Raw genomic sequence first — 14,406 nt, forward strand, 5'->3', positions numbered from 1 at the left:
AAGACAAAATCTGGACAGACATACAAAAATCAGTCAGGCAAGTTGCAACCGGGTTTGGACAGGTATTTAGCGAAATGTGGTGACAGATTCAATGAAAGCATGAACAAGTAGTTTCAAGATGTGAAGACAGGGCATGATTAAAGCAATTAAGAGATGGAGAAGATCTGATACACACCTCTGAACATAAATGCTTTTCTACCGGTTGTTTTTCTGGTATGTGGAACGGAAAAGTAGGGGTGAACAGAGTGTCTGGTTTGATAAGTAGAGGTGAGTTGCACAAAATACTGTTTAAGATAAGGGGGGTAATTAAAGTGAATACATTTGAAAATAAATTGGAACCAGTGTAACTGTCGTCGTGCATGTGGAGAAGGAAACTGAAGAGATTGGTACATTAGGCAGTGATGTGTAAGATAGGGACATTCAAGTATGAATCTGCAGGTTCTGTTATAAACTTTGATCAGAGGAGCTAACACAGATTTAGAAGCAGAGAGATACACAACATCACAATAGTCCAAAATTGGAAAAATAAGTTGCATAGCAAGTTTCTTTGAGTGGCTACATGCAAAAACACAAAGTTTATACACTGTTTATACTATACACTATATGAGTTCAGTGGTGTCTCTAAGGATTCCAGTCATGTACCAGAGATATCGGATTGTTTTCTGAATGTTTGCTGTGGTTGAAAGAATTGCCCCCATAAGTTAGCGTTGTCGCTATCCCTAGCACTGGGTAGCCATGGTGTAACTCTGGTTTGCCTGCATCAATTTTAGTAGAATTAGGGGTCAAAAATGACCGGTATTCTCCTTTAAAGTAACATTGCGGAGTTTTTCGGCCTTAAAATAATGTTTCCAGACTCATTGCAATGGTAGAAAAATGGTTAATAGGATGAATGGTGCTGCCGCTGCAGCCTGAGCCGGGTCGCATCGGCTGAAACTGCACCATGTAACTTCCCTGCACGGGTACGAAACACCGCCCCCCTCCTCCCCCCTTCCCTCTGCGTCGAGGGAGAGACGTGGTGGGTAAAAGCGAAACTTACGTTCCCCTCCGGTCGTCGTCGCCGCTGCCGCCGCCACCACCGCCCCCCAACCCCCCTCACCCCCTCCTCCCCTCCTCCCCTCCCCCGACCACCCGCCTTGCAAGTATGTGGGAAATACTGTTGTTTATTAATGGGAATAAACGCTTTTCCCCCCAGACGATAGCGCTTCTCAACCAGATGGTGGAAGCACTGAGCTGAAACTCCGCAATGTTCCTTTAATGTCTCTACTCGTTGACTGTGAAGTGATTAGAGACTGAAGCTGATGCTTCTCTCTGTGTTTCCTCTACAGGTGAAGGGAGAGCGACTCTGACTGGATGTGGGTCTGAATTCACCTGGTGAGTGTCGTCTTTGTTCTACCACTCAGCTGATTCATGTTCTCAGTCCAGAGACGGAGACGTGCTGCAGTTTGCACTTCAGTTAAATTGAGCAACAGCTGTGTCAACCACAAAGTCACGTCCACTCTGTTCACAGTCGTGTCAGAAAGTTGTGTCTCAGAAAAGTCTTCCTCTTGTGTTGTTTCACTTCACTTTGCTTTGACAGCAGCTCAGAGACCAGTCGACTGTCACTGACTGATGAGAAACTGATGAAAATCCTCACATGTTAAGAGAACAGGAAGAACAGTTTGATGTCAGAAGGATTTGAACTTTCCTTCCTTCAGCACCATCTGCTGGTTGAAAGCAGAATGACACTGTGGTGGACAGGTGTGTAAACCGTGTTGTTCTGACTGAGTGCAGCTCTCCCTGCAGGTGGAGGCTCAGCTATGGCTCAGTGTGAGGACAGAGAGGAGGGAGCCCCCCCCTCTGAAACCACTCTGTGTGGGGAGCAGAGCCAGACCACAGGTCAAAGGTGAGATGAGGATCTCTAACTGTCCAGGACTCAGATCACTGGAGATACTGCTGTTATCTGATATGAGGTTTTTATGTGACAGGGTAGTGCAATATTGTTTTACTACTATTATTGGTGCTAATAAAAGTGAATAACTCATTTAAATCAACAAGATATTGTCTCAGTCTCACAACAAGAGCAGAAGAACAGAGCAGAGAGGCTTTATTGTGTAGAAATATACAGATAAATTCTGCTGGACGGTACAAATACATATATAAAAAAAATGTAAATATATAGGACAATGAAGAATAACAAATGATCTTGTCCTCAAAATAATATTGTTCTTAGGAACATCACTGATAAAAGAGTTGGTAAATTGCAGGAAATCTTGATTGCTGTTGTGATTAAAGTCCTGAGATAAACATCAGGTAGATGTTAACAGTGCAGAGTGAAGGTCAGTAACTCTGTTTGTGGTTAAAGTACTAATAGTTCTGCTGATCGAATGTTCATTGGAACAAATGAACCAGTTCCAGCTTTAAGATCATCAGACACACTGTAATTTTTAGAAGTCTTGCTATTTACTCACATATGTTGGAAATAAAGCTGTCTGACCCAGAACCTGGAACCTAATGGCTGTTTGAGGGAATGCACAAGGAGAACCACACTGCCTTGACAATCTGTGCTGTTCTAAGAAGAGATTCAAGTGCAGTGTTTCCACTAGGATTTTTTTAACCAGTGGCAACGGCACACAATGGGTTCACACAGGCTCAAAGAGGGAAAACACTGAGTTCAGGGGAATCAGCTTGTGGCTCTGCCTCAGCTGTGTGATACCGTTATGAGAGGTGACCAGAGTTTCAGACAAGTTTGAATCCATCTGACCATCTGTTTACCTGTTGTGAGCTGTTCATCTCTTCTTACCCCTGTAAACTGCAAAAAGTGACGCACAAAAAAACAGAAATTTGAAATAGAAATAAAAAAAAAACTGTCAGAATTCAGTCATACAGTTTAAACCCAGTTTTAAACTGCTTGTCTTTCCTCTTGCAGAAAAAAGATACCTCGAGAGATCCTCCTGAAGACTTTGGAGGGTTTGGGAAAAAAGGATTTTAAAAACTTCAGGCGGCACCTGTGGCAGAGCCTAGAAGACCTCCCAAAAATCCCAATAAGTAAACTGGAGAAAGCAGACAGGGAAGACACAGTGGATCTAATGATCCAGACCTACTGTGAAAACACTGATAAAGTCACCATAACAATCCTGAAGAAGATGAATCAGAATGATCTACTGAGAAATTTCACACAGTCCATCTCAGAACCCAAACGTAAGTTTGTTTAAAAATGTGAAGTTATAGAAATATTGAAGAATGGTCAGTTAAAGCCTGGTGGACAAGGTCGGTTTCATCATCCAAAACACTTCTTTGTTCTTGACAACTGAGTGGGGAGTTTCTGTAGGGAGTCTTAAATGTCACATGTGGTTGGTGGCAGTCTTACAGCCTCACTGAGCTCCATCCAAACTTTGACCTCCAAGGCTGAAACATGAGGCCAACAGTCAGCGGCGCCAGATTCATTTTAGAGGTGGGGGGGCCATGGAGTTTGGGTTGTTACGGGGCATAGATTTATACACTCACTGTCGGTCGGTGCAATAGTCATATTGTAGCGTCCAGCCGTGATGCGTAATACCAGCATGCGTACCCCCCCGCCAGCGTCTCCTAGACCAGTGATTCTTAACCATAGGGCCGCGGCCCAAACTTGGGCCGCCAGCGCCCCTAGAGGGCCGCGAAAAACTTTCAGTTTTGCACCTGTGGGCCCCAAGGGCCGCGGGACTTTGTAGATTATCAAGTGAAGACAGAGATATGTTATGCATGAGACGCTCAGTAATTTACAATGCCGTTTTTAACCACGCGGTGGCGGTAATGCATCACGCAGTTGTTTAGGAAGCGCGAATACACAGAGAAGAAGAGTCTTCTTCGCTCGCTGCGGCAAATATGGATACGTTTTTAAAAAGAAAACATGACGACGAACATCCTGACCCCTCCACCCAAAAGACAAAGTTTTTGCGGAAATACAATGTCGACTTCATTAAATACGGTTTCGTAAATGGAGGAACAGAGGCAGTGCCAAAAGCCCAGTGTGTGGAGTGTGGGCTAATGCTGTCCAACGAAGCCCTCAAGCCCTCAAAACTACAGCGGCATCTAGAGACCAAGCACCCGATGCTCGTGGGAAAGCCGGTGGATTATTTTAAGAGGAGGGAGAGTGGACTGCAGATGCAGAAAAGGTCTGTCGTGTCACTGACGAGCAACTCTAAATGTGCATTGAAAGCGAGCTACCTCGTAGCCAGACGTGTTGCACAGACTAAGAAGGCATTCACCATAGCGGAGGAGTTGGTTCTGCCTGCCGCTGTTGATATGTGCCGTGAGATGATCGGAGAGGCCGCTGCAAAAAAGCTGCTGACCATCCCACTCTCAAACGACACTGTGAGTCACCGTATCGCAGACATGGCCTCAGACATACAGCATCAACTTATAGAAAGAATAAAAAGTAGCCCTTTTTTTTCTTTGCAACTAGACGAGTCCACGGATGTCACGAATGCTGCACTGCTGCTAGTTTTTGTTCGCTATCGCTGGGACAGTAGTTTGCACGAAGACATACTGTTTTGTGGAGAGCTACCAACACGCACTACGGCTCAGGAATGTTTCCGCTGCATGGATAACTACTTCACTGAGAACGGCCTGGACTGGCAGAACTGCGTCGGGGTGTGCAGCGACGGTGCAGCATCAATGACTGGCAGGCATCATGGTGTCATTAGACAGATACTTGATCGTGCACCAGAAGCTAAATGGACACACTGTTTCCTCCACCGCGAAAGCCTTGCAGCAAAAAAGATGTCACCAGATCTCCACCAGGTGATGGATGTAAGTGTGAAAACCATAAACTTTATTAAAAACAATGCAGTGAACTCCAGATGTTTTGCTAAGCTTTGTGAGGACATAGAAGCAGATCATGTCCAGCTGCTATATCACAGTGAAGTGAGATGGCTCTCAAGAGGACTGGTCCTCAATCGTTTGTTTGAACTGAGGAATGAGGTCTTCTCTTTTCTCACTGAGAAGAAATCTCATCTTGCACATTACCAGTGGCGGCTGGTGAAAAATATTCTAGGTGGGGCTGTTTGTCCCTGAAGTTTTTGGTGACCATCTTGATAAAAGAACCCCAAACCCATTTTTAGGGATAAACATTAATTATTTATTTGCCTTCATAAATCAGCAGTTTGACAGATAATGACAATGAACAAACAGTAGTCTTTCACTGGTGGCACACAGCGGACGTGAAATATATTAGCAAATACTCTTAAAAGGCATGTGTATGATGTAACCTACAACAGTGATTAATGTTAACTATAGACAAAGTGTGACAGGAACACTATAGGAGGAGCAGAACGTGATTAAGTTTGGTCTGACCTTGCTGATGTGAGATGTTAACTTAACTGCTGCATTATCAGGTTTGATGATGAGTCTAACTGTGAACGTACTGGTCACACCTGTAAACATATTGAACAGTGCGCTGCAGCCTGATGCTCCACATCACAGACGTCCTGTCACAGCCTGGGTGAGTAGTTTCCCCTGGTGTCACTCAGGAATAACAGTGTCCAGTCCAGTGTCCCAGAAGCTGGATGAACTAATAAAAACGCTCTCGGACGAGCTGTGAACGCACCGCGGACGAACCAACAGCATGTAGTCCAAAAGTTGTCTCCGAGCATCAAGAGAGAGCAGTCTCTGACGTGCCGGTTAACGGTGCTCCGGTCCTCCGGTGCTCCTCTCACACACTACGGCCTCCTGTCACATCATAACAGCCTCCCGCCACCGGCCCACAGAGTTTTATCCACCTGTTCGTTGTATTTTCTCACCGTGAAACTGTGTTTTTCATCCAGCTGTGAAGCTCTGCTGCTAGTCCTGCCTAGCTTGGCTAACGTTAGCTGACAGCACCATTCATGTGTCCCTTGAGAGTTCATGTTTTGTAATCCGTTCAGATAAATAGGTCTAACTCCAGTAACAGTCCGTGTGGTATCTGTCCTCACTGTTTTAAAAAAAAAAGTAAATTATACGGGAAACAGAATTTGAAACTGATGAAAACTTCGTAGCCATCCTGCTACCGAGGACAGCTCCTCGGTTAATTTCCCCCTCGATTTCTGGTTGCCACGGGAGACCAAAATGTTTGGTTTGGGGCGATATTTTCTGCGCCCCAAAGGCATAAAATCCGACGACGCTGATTGGCTAAATTACCTGTTGCTCCGTATATTTTTTACTTAGCAACAGTCACTGATTGGCTGAGCCGGTACACTGCTCGGGCGACTTCTCCGGCGCCCCAGACACAGAGCGATAGATATAACAGAGACAGTAAATGAACCTGTAGGCAAATTAGCCTCTAAATAATGGTTTTATTTTATATACAGCTCGATTTTAAGAATTCCTATCACATTCACAGGTACAATAAGAAAAAAATATTAATTTTAAATTATTATTTTGGAAAAAATTATAATAATTAAAAATCGTTTTTCATCAGGGGGGGGGGGGGCGGCGCCCGAGCGCCCTCTATTGACCAGCCGCCACTGCACATTACTATGCTGACACAATGTTCACAGCAAAACTTGCCTACCTCTGTGACATTTTTTCCACTACTGAACCAACTGAACACCTCACTTCAAGGAAGAAACAGCAACATATTTTTTGTTGCAGACAAAGTTGAAGCTTTCAAGAGGAAACTTGCTTTGTGGACCAAGAGGGCCCAGGAAAAGAGGATGGACATGTTTCCACTTTTGTCTGACATTTTGGAAAAACTCCCCTCATGTGAATATCAGTGACTCAGTCTCCCAGCACCTCTCACAACTGGCAGAGAGGATCCCAGAGAGGGAAACATGTGGATTTTGGACCCATTTGCAGTGGATCCCACTGCAAGTGATGTTGCTTTACCCTCACACCTGGAATCCCAGCTTCTGGAAGTTTCCACTGACAGCACTTTAAAGCTGCAGCGGGGCAAACTGGACCTGGGCTCCTTCTGGATTGCAGTCTCAAAGGAGTACCCATGTCTTGCACTGAGGGCTGTGAAACTCCTGCTCCCATTCACAACTACGTACCTGTGTGAATCAGGGTTCTCCATTGTGGCCACAACTAAGACCAAAGCCCGAAAATATCAGAAATTAAATTAAAACTGACTGAACACAATACGCAAACGGCGGGAGGTCCCCTCCGGTGTTAATCCTCGGTGTCTGATCCACCGTGTCTGACCTGTGACGTCTCAGTCATCAGGCTGTCAATCATATTCCGTGCTGGAAGGTGATTGGTCAGTTATACCAACCAGGAAGGACTAATATCTAAATAATTATAGATTTTTTTTCAGAAGGACCACCAGGTCATATTTAAGGATGATAAACTTTAGCTGTTTAGACCATTATCAGTTGAGAAAAAAAATTATTGAGCGAGTATTTCATGATTGAAAATGAATGGGAGTGGATTGGAACCAGGGCTTTCTGCAGCCACCCCCTGCAGGATGTGGCTGGGATTGCACGTAAAGTCACTTCCGCGTTGGCTTCACTTTTCAGACCGGAAGTCTACGTCCATTTTTTTTTTACAGTCTATGGTTAGAGCGGGCGCCCCATGTATAGAGGCACAGTCCTCGCTGCGGTCGGCCCCGGTTCGAGTCCCGCGTCGGGCGCCATTTGCTGCATGTCATACCCCCTCTCTGCCTCCCCGTTTCCTGTCTGTCTCAACTGTACTATCTATAAAGGCATAAATGCCCCAAAACTATACTTAAAAAAAAAAAAAAAACTAGTTGCAAACTAGCTAGTAATTACTAAGGGTTTAGTAGTGGTTTAGTAATTACTAAATCCTGAATTTAGTAAAGATACGCCAAACTGGTGCAACCCCACCCACTAGAGTGAGTCTCTAACAGTGATTCAGACTCCATAGACGCCCATGTTAAAATGTTATTTAATTTTACAGCAGAAATAAACATGTTTACAGCCTGGGAGAGAAACAGCTTTGGTCTCCATGACGACTGTTTATAGAACTTACTTGTTACCCTTAATTAATGGCTAAAGTTATGGAGACCCTTTTGAATGACAGTCACGTGTTTTTCTCTGAACGAGTTCACGTGTTAAAGACGTTTTCAAAGCTGCAGGAAAAAAAAGTGACGACAAAGAATCAGAACAAACAGCTTCATGAAAATGTGAAGAATGCCAATCAGCACTGGCTGCTGCCTGGCCTGCGGCTAACAGCTCTGCTGCGGCTAACGGCTACTAAAGCCCCTGACACACCGCCACGACGCTTCCCGATGCGTCCCGACGCCGACGGCTTTGGCCGACGAGTCTGTCGCCTCTCGACGGGAGAAAGGAAAAAGTGAAACACACTGCCCCGACTGCCGACCAGAGAGACTGAGTGGCGAGGACTCCCCCATAGAAATACAGACCAATACAGACCAGGGGCAGCTCTGCTCACTGTTCATTCAAACAAACTAATGCCACTGCCACAGTTAATTTCATCAATGAGACAACATTAATCTCCCCAAAACAATTTAACCAGCCACGTTTTAACAGCGCTAAAGCCGAAATTAAAACAGTTTTTAGCAGCTTACTGCTGTGGCTCGGTTGCCGCGAATTGGCGATAGCCGATGCTAATTTCTGTTAGCCCGTCTATGGTGTTTTACATTACACGTTAGCATTAAGCTAGCGGGCTTTATATGCTTAGTTGTGAGCTGTGTGTGTTTTGAACGTTGTTTCAAACTATGTGGGTTTGATTGAACATCTTTGATGTTTAAATATATATATATTGCCGCTTAATATATTGCTTTACTCCTCTTTTTATTTTGTATACCATTTTTACTGTAGCACAGGCTAGGACACCGTTTGTTTACTGTGGTCACTTCCGTCCCTCCCACACACCGCGCTGATTCGCTTAGGGCACCGCCAATCAGAATCGCCATAGCTAGCACACAGCCAATCAGAGTACCCGACGAGTCTACTCTCCCGACAGCCGACGAGTCCCGACTGAGCATGTTCAATCGGCCCCGACGAGATCCGACAAGACCCGAGGCTCCCCGACGGAGAGGAACACACCAAACAGACGAGCTGCCGACGCCGTCCGACGAGGCCCGACGCCCGACGGTCGGCTCGGTGTGTCCCTGGCTTAACAGCTGGCTGGATGAGAATTGTTAGTGGCCGGTAGCCGGCGGATTGGCTGTATGCACTGTGTCACGGCTCCGGCGTCCTCTCCTAGTAGTGTCTGCGCTAGCTACTAGTGCTGTTAGAGTCGCTCATTAGTAGCTCGTTAGCGCTATAGTGTCGATGTGTGTTTATTACTTTTTTTTCTCCTTTGTGTGATTTCGCGGGTGTGAATGCAGCGGAGGGGGGAGGGGGGATCGGAGAGTACTCCTGGAGCCCCGCCCATAATCATGCCATTTTTTGAATTTCCAGCTTAGAGCACGTCATGCAGAACTGAGGGGTTTAGTTGCTCTTTAAGTAACGTCCTATATTTAACATCAAGGCTATGAGTGTGCAGCATCACTTTCAAGTTTGTTGTTCTTGTCATAAAGTGGAGATGCATTCAAAAATAATTCCATGAATAGTTTTTATTTATTGATTAATTTCATACAAAGTTCAGTCAACAGAAGAAACCTACATCAGATCATAATCTGGTGTGACCACACTTTATCCTTAACAGCTCCAGTTCTCCTCCAAACACCTGCACACAGTTCTTCCAGGAACTTGACTGGCAGGTTGTTGAAGTATCTTGGAGAACTTGCCATAGTTCTTCTGACTGAGACTGTCTCAGTGTCTTCTGTCTCTTGATATAATCCCAGAATGACTCCTTATTTTTGAGATCAGGACTCTGTTCTGTCAAAACAGAAATTAAAAAAGTGTTCAGAAGCAATACAATACATGAAAACCTCTGGGAGAGGTTCACAATGATGCTAACATGGCAAGGAATTGATCTCTTTGGAACAATTATTTCATAAAAGCCTGCTGAATGATAACAGAGAAGGAGTTTCCATGATTCATGTTTTCTATGCAATAACTACAATAATAACTTCTCATTGACATCATTGGTCCTTTATTCATACAGAGATTCTCACTGGCTGCCAATGTAAACTCAAATCCAACCTGAAGAAGAAGTTCCAGTGTGTGTTTGAGGGCATCGCTAAAGCAGGAAACCAAACTCTTCTGAACCAGATCTACACAGAGCTCTACATCACAGAGGGAGGGACTGGAGAGGTCAATGATGAACATGAGGTCAGACAGATTGAAACAGTGTACAGGAGACCAGACACACCAGAAACAACCATCAAACCAAAAGACATCTTTAAAGCCCCACCTGGAAGAGACCGACCAATCAGAACAGTGATGACAATGGGAGTGGCTGGCATTGGGAAAACAGTCTTAACACAGAAGTTCACTCTGGACTGGGCTGAAGACAAAGACAAAGACAAAGACAACCAGGACATACACTTCACATTTCCCTTCACCTTCAGAGAGCTGAATGTGCTGAAAGAGAAAAAGTTCAGCTTGGTGGAACTTGTTCATCATTTCTTCTCTGAAACCAAAGCAGCAGGAATCTGCAGCTTTGATGAGCTCCAGGTCGTCTTCATCTTGGACGGTCTGGATGAGTGTCGACCTCCTCTGGACTTCAAAAACACTGAGATCCTGACTGATGAGACAGAGTCCACCTCAGTCAACGTGCTGCTGACCAACCTCATCAGGGGGAACCTGCTTTCCTCCGCTCGCCTCTGGATAACCACAAGACCTGCAGCAGCCAATCAGATCCCTCCTGAGTGTGTTGGCATGGTGACAGAGGTCAGAGGGTTCACTGACCCAATGAAGGAGGAGTACTTCAGGAAGAGGTTCAGAGCTGAGGAGCAGGCCAGAGAGATCATCTCCCACATCAAGACATCACGAAGCCTCCACATCATGTGCCACATCCCAGTCTTCTGCTGGATCACTGCTACAGTTCTGGAGAAGCTGTTGAAGACCAGAAAGGGAGGAGAGCTGCCCAAGACCCTGACTGAGATGTACATCCACTTCCTGGTGGTTCAGACCAAAATGAATATGGTCAAGTATGATGGAGGAGCTGAGACAGATCCACACTGGAGTCCAGAGAGCAGGAAGATGATCAAGTCTCTGGGAAAACTGGCTTTTGAGCAGCTGCAGAAAGGAAACCTGATCTTCTATCAATCAGACCTCAAAGAGTGTGGCATCGATATCAGAGCAGCCTCAGAGTACTCAGGAGTGTTTACACAGATCTTTAAAGAGGAGAGAGGCCTGTACCAGGTCCAGGACAAGGTGTTCTGCTTCGTCCATCTGAGTGTTCAGGAGTTTCTGGCTGCTCTTCATGTTCATCTGACCTTCATCAACTCTAGACGCAACCTGATGTCAAGAAAGAAAATGGCCTTTAAACTTTTTAATCTGCTCAGAGCCAAATCATCACATTTGTACCAGAGTGCTGTGGACGAGGCCTTACAGAGTCCAAATGGACACCTGGACTTGTTCCTCCGCTTCCTCCTGGGTCTTTCACTGGAGACCAATCAGAGTATCCTACGAGGTCTTATGACTCAGACAGGAAGTGACTCACAGACCAATCAGAAAACAGTCCAGTACATCAAGAAGAAGATTGAAGAGACTCCCTCTGCAGAGAAAAGCATCAACCTGTTCCACTGTCTGAATGAACTGAATGATCGTTCTCTAGTGGAAGAGATCCAACAGTCCCTGAGATCAGGATGTCTCTCCACAGATGAACTGTCTCCTGCTCAATGGTCGGCTCTGGTCTTCATCTTACTGTCATCAGGAGAAGATCTGGATGAGTTTGACCTGAAGAAATACTCTGCTTCAGAGGAGACTCTTCTGAGGCTGCTGCCAGTGGTCAAAGCTTCAACTAAAGCTATGTATGTGCACATATACCCATCTACATTTACTGTATCTTCTCCTTTTGTCATAACAAAAATATAATTATTTCTTTACTTTTGTTTTCCTGATTCCTTTTCAGACTGAGCGGCTGTAACCTCTCAGAGAGAAGCTGTGAAGCTCTGTCCTCAGTCCTCAGCTCCCAGTCCTCTAGTCTGAGACACCTGGACCTGAGTAACAACAACATGCAGGACTCAGGAGTGAAGCTGCTGTCTGGTGGACTGGAGAGTCCACACTGCAGACTGGAGACTCTCAGGTCAGGATACAGATGTTTGTTAGACAGCTTTAACACCTTTCTGTAAGTTGTTGGTGATGATGCTCAACATCTGTTGAGATATTCAGCGGCCTGTTGAGATTCTCAACATCTCTGTACACATGATTTTGTGAAATTGGGGGTTCATTATATTTTCTATCTCCAGTCTGTCAGCATGTCTGGTCACAGAGGAAGGATGTGCTTCTCTGGCCTCAGTCCTCAGCTCCCAGTCCTCAAGTCTGAAACACCTGTACCTGGGTAACAACAACCCGCAGGACTCAGGAGTGAAGCTGTTGTCTGGTGGACTGGAGGGTCCGCACTGCAGACTGGAGACTCTCAGGTCAGGATACAAATGTTTGTTAGACAGCTTTAACACCCTTCTGTAAGTTGTTGGTGATGATGCTCAACATCTGTTGTGATATTCAGCGGCCTGTTGAGATTCTCAACATCTCTGTACACATGATTTTGTAAAATTGGGGGTTCATTATATTTTCTATCTCTAGTCTGTCAGGATGTCTGGTCACAGAGGAAGGATGTGCTTCTCTGGCCTCAGTCCTCAGCTCCCAGTCCTCAAGTCTGAGACACCTGGACCTGAGTAACAACAACATGCAGGACTCAGGAGTGAAGCTGCTGTCTGGTGGACTGGAGAGTCCACACTGCAGACTGGAGACTCTCAGGTCAGGATACAAATGTTTGTTAGACAGCTTTAACACCCTTCTGTAAGTTGTTGGTGATGATGCTCAACATCTGTTGTGATATTCAGCGGCCTGTTGAGATTCTCAACATCTCTGTACACATGATTTTGTAAAATTGGGGGTTCATTATATTTTCTATCTCTAGTCTGTCAGGATGTCTGGTCACAGAGGAAGGATGTGCTTCTCTGGCCTCAGTCCTCAGCTCCCAGTCCTCAAGTCTGAAACACCTGGACCTGAGTAACAATGACCTGCAGGACTCAGGAGTGAAGCTGCTGTCTGGTGGACTGGAGAGTCCACACTGTAGACTGGAGACTCTCAGGTCAGGATTCAGCTGTTTGTTGGACAGCTGATCTTCAACATCCTTCTGTAACTTGTTGGTGAAGATGCTCAACGTCTGCAGGATTTTACTGTTGATATGATTTTCTAAGACTCTTGAGTCTATCACATTTTCTATCTCCAGTCTGTCAGGATGTCTGGTCACAGAGAGAGGCTGTGCTTCTCTGGCCTCAGCTCTGAGCTCCAACCCCTCCCATCTGAGAGAGCTGGACCTGAGCTACAATCACCCAGGAGCCTCAGGAGAGAAGCTGCTGTCTGCTGGACTGAAGGATCCAGACTGGAGACTGGAGACTCTCAGGTACAATCAGACAACAAGGACTCAGGCCCAATCCCATTTCACCCCTTGGCCCTACCACTTACCCCTACCCCTCCGTTTTGCACGTTCACGTGTGGGGGTAGGGGTGTCCCAATCCCCGTTAGGACAGAGGGGTAGGGGGAAGTGGTAGGGCTACATACCCCTCCAAACGGAGATTTTTCAGAGGCACACTCCAAACGGAGGGGTATGAAAAGTTTCCCATAATGCATCTTGCGGCAGCCGGCAGCAGTGGCTGTAAAACGAAAAGCTGTTTTATTTCTTGCTGTAGCGCTGTTATTACGTCACTTTCTTAAGTTTTAATATTTTTTCTTGTGAGAAAGTAACTGTTTAGGTCCCAAATGTGCGGTTAGAAGTTTGCTCCGACGATTTTTCGGAGAAGTGAAGCTCCAGGAGGAGCGGCTCCTCACAGAGGCAGCAGCCGGCCTGCAGCGCTGCTCCGCCGGCCAAATTACGTCCTCGTCCCGGTCCCGCCGGGAGAGAAGGCGGTCGTTAATTAACTTATCCGCGGGTTTTTAGAGGTTTACCACCAGCATGTTAAATTCTTTTTAGCATTTAAATGTTGGTCTAATTGATGAAATCTGACAATTGTGGCAGTAGCATTAGTTATTTGGATGAAAAGTGAAGCTTCATGTATCAGACAGAGGAGCAGGCAGCTGCCTCTGGGCTCTGTGTACAGCAATCACCACATTTACATCAGTAAATAAATGTTTTACAATGAACCGATCAGTCTGCATTAAGTTTTATCTTATTTTATTAAGTTATATGGTACACGGCTATTTGATTTCTGGCAAAAGCTCGCCGCATCAGCTTACGTAAAAGCCAGTGAGACTACGTGATGACGTATGTGACTGTTGAAGGGGTGTCCCAATTCGGAGGGGTTGACATTCTACCCCTACCCCTTGTAGCTCCGTTTCAAGGGGCGAGGGGCAAGGGGTAGGGGTAAAAAAGAGAAATGGGATTGGGCCTCAGTCTGTCTCCTGTCTTTTATGTTTCCCTACTCGCTCAGTC

General features: G+C 45.7%; 2 protein-coding genes and 1 pseudogene across 3 annotated transcripts in view; all 3 read left to right on the top strand.

Annotated features, from left to right (window-relative positions):
• LOC146961145 (NACHT, LRR and PYD domains-containing protein 3-like) overlaps positions 1 to 1,346 on the top strand; it is a 36,098-nt gene extending 34,752 nt beyond the window's left edge. Inside the window, exon 4 of the mRNA XM_085771669.1 lies at positions 1,326 to 1,346. Coding sequence (XP_085627795.1) covers positions 1,326 to 1,346 — 21 coding nt within the window. The remainder of the gene's footprint in view (positions 1 to 1,325) is intronic.
• LOC146961146 (neoverrucotoxin subunit alpha pseudogene) overlaps positions 1 to 14,406 on the top strand; it is a 105,563-nt pseudogene that overhangs the window by 26,118 nt on the left and 65,039 nt on the right. The gene's annotated exons all lie outside the window — the stretch shown is intronic.
• Positions 1,797 to 14,406, top strand: part of LOC146961147 (uncharacterized) — a 119,785-nt gene continuing 107,175 nt past the window's right edge. Inside the window, exons 1-6 of the mRNA XM_085771670.1 lie at positions 1,797 to 1,882; positions 2,906 to 3,177; positions 9,967 to 11,779; positions 11,881 to 12,054; positions 12,555 to 12,728; positions 12,892 to 13,065. Coding sequence (XP_085627796.1) covers positions 1,797 to 1,882; positions 2,906 to 3,177; positions 9,967 to 11,779; positions 11,881 to 12,054; positions 12,555 to 12,728; positions 12,892 to 13,065 — 2,693 coding nt within the window. The remainder of the gene's footprint in view (positions 1,883 to 2,905; positions 3,178 to 9,966; positions 11,780 to 11,880; positions 12,055 to 12,554; positions 12,729 to 12,891; positions 13,066 to 14,406) is intronic.

This window comes from Trachurus japonicus, chromosome 24 (genome assembly GCF_045865225.1).
Source record: "Trachurus japonicus isolate A0001 chromosome 24, Traja_1.0".
Taxonomy (NCBI): domain Eukaryota; kingdom Metazoa; phylum Chordata; class Actinopteri; order Carangiformes; family Carangidae; genus Trachurus; species Trachurus japonicus.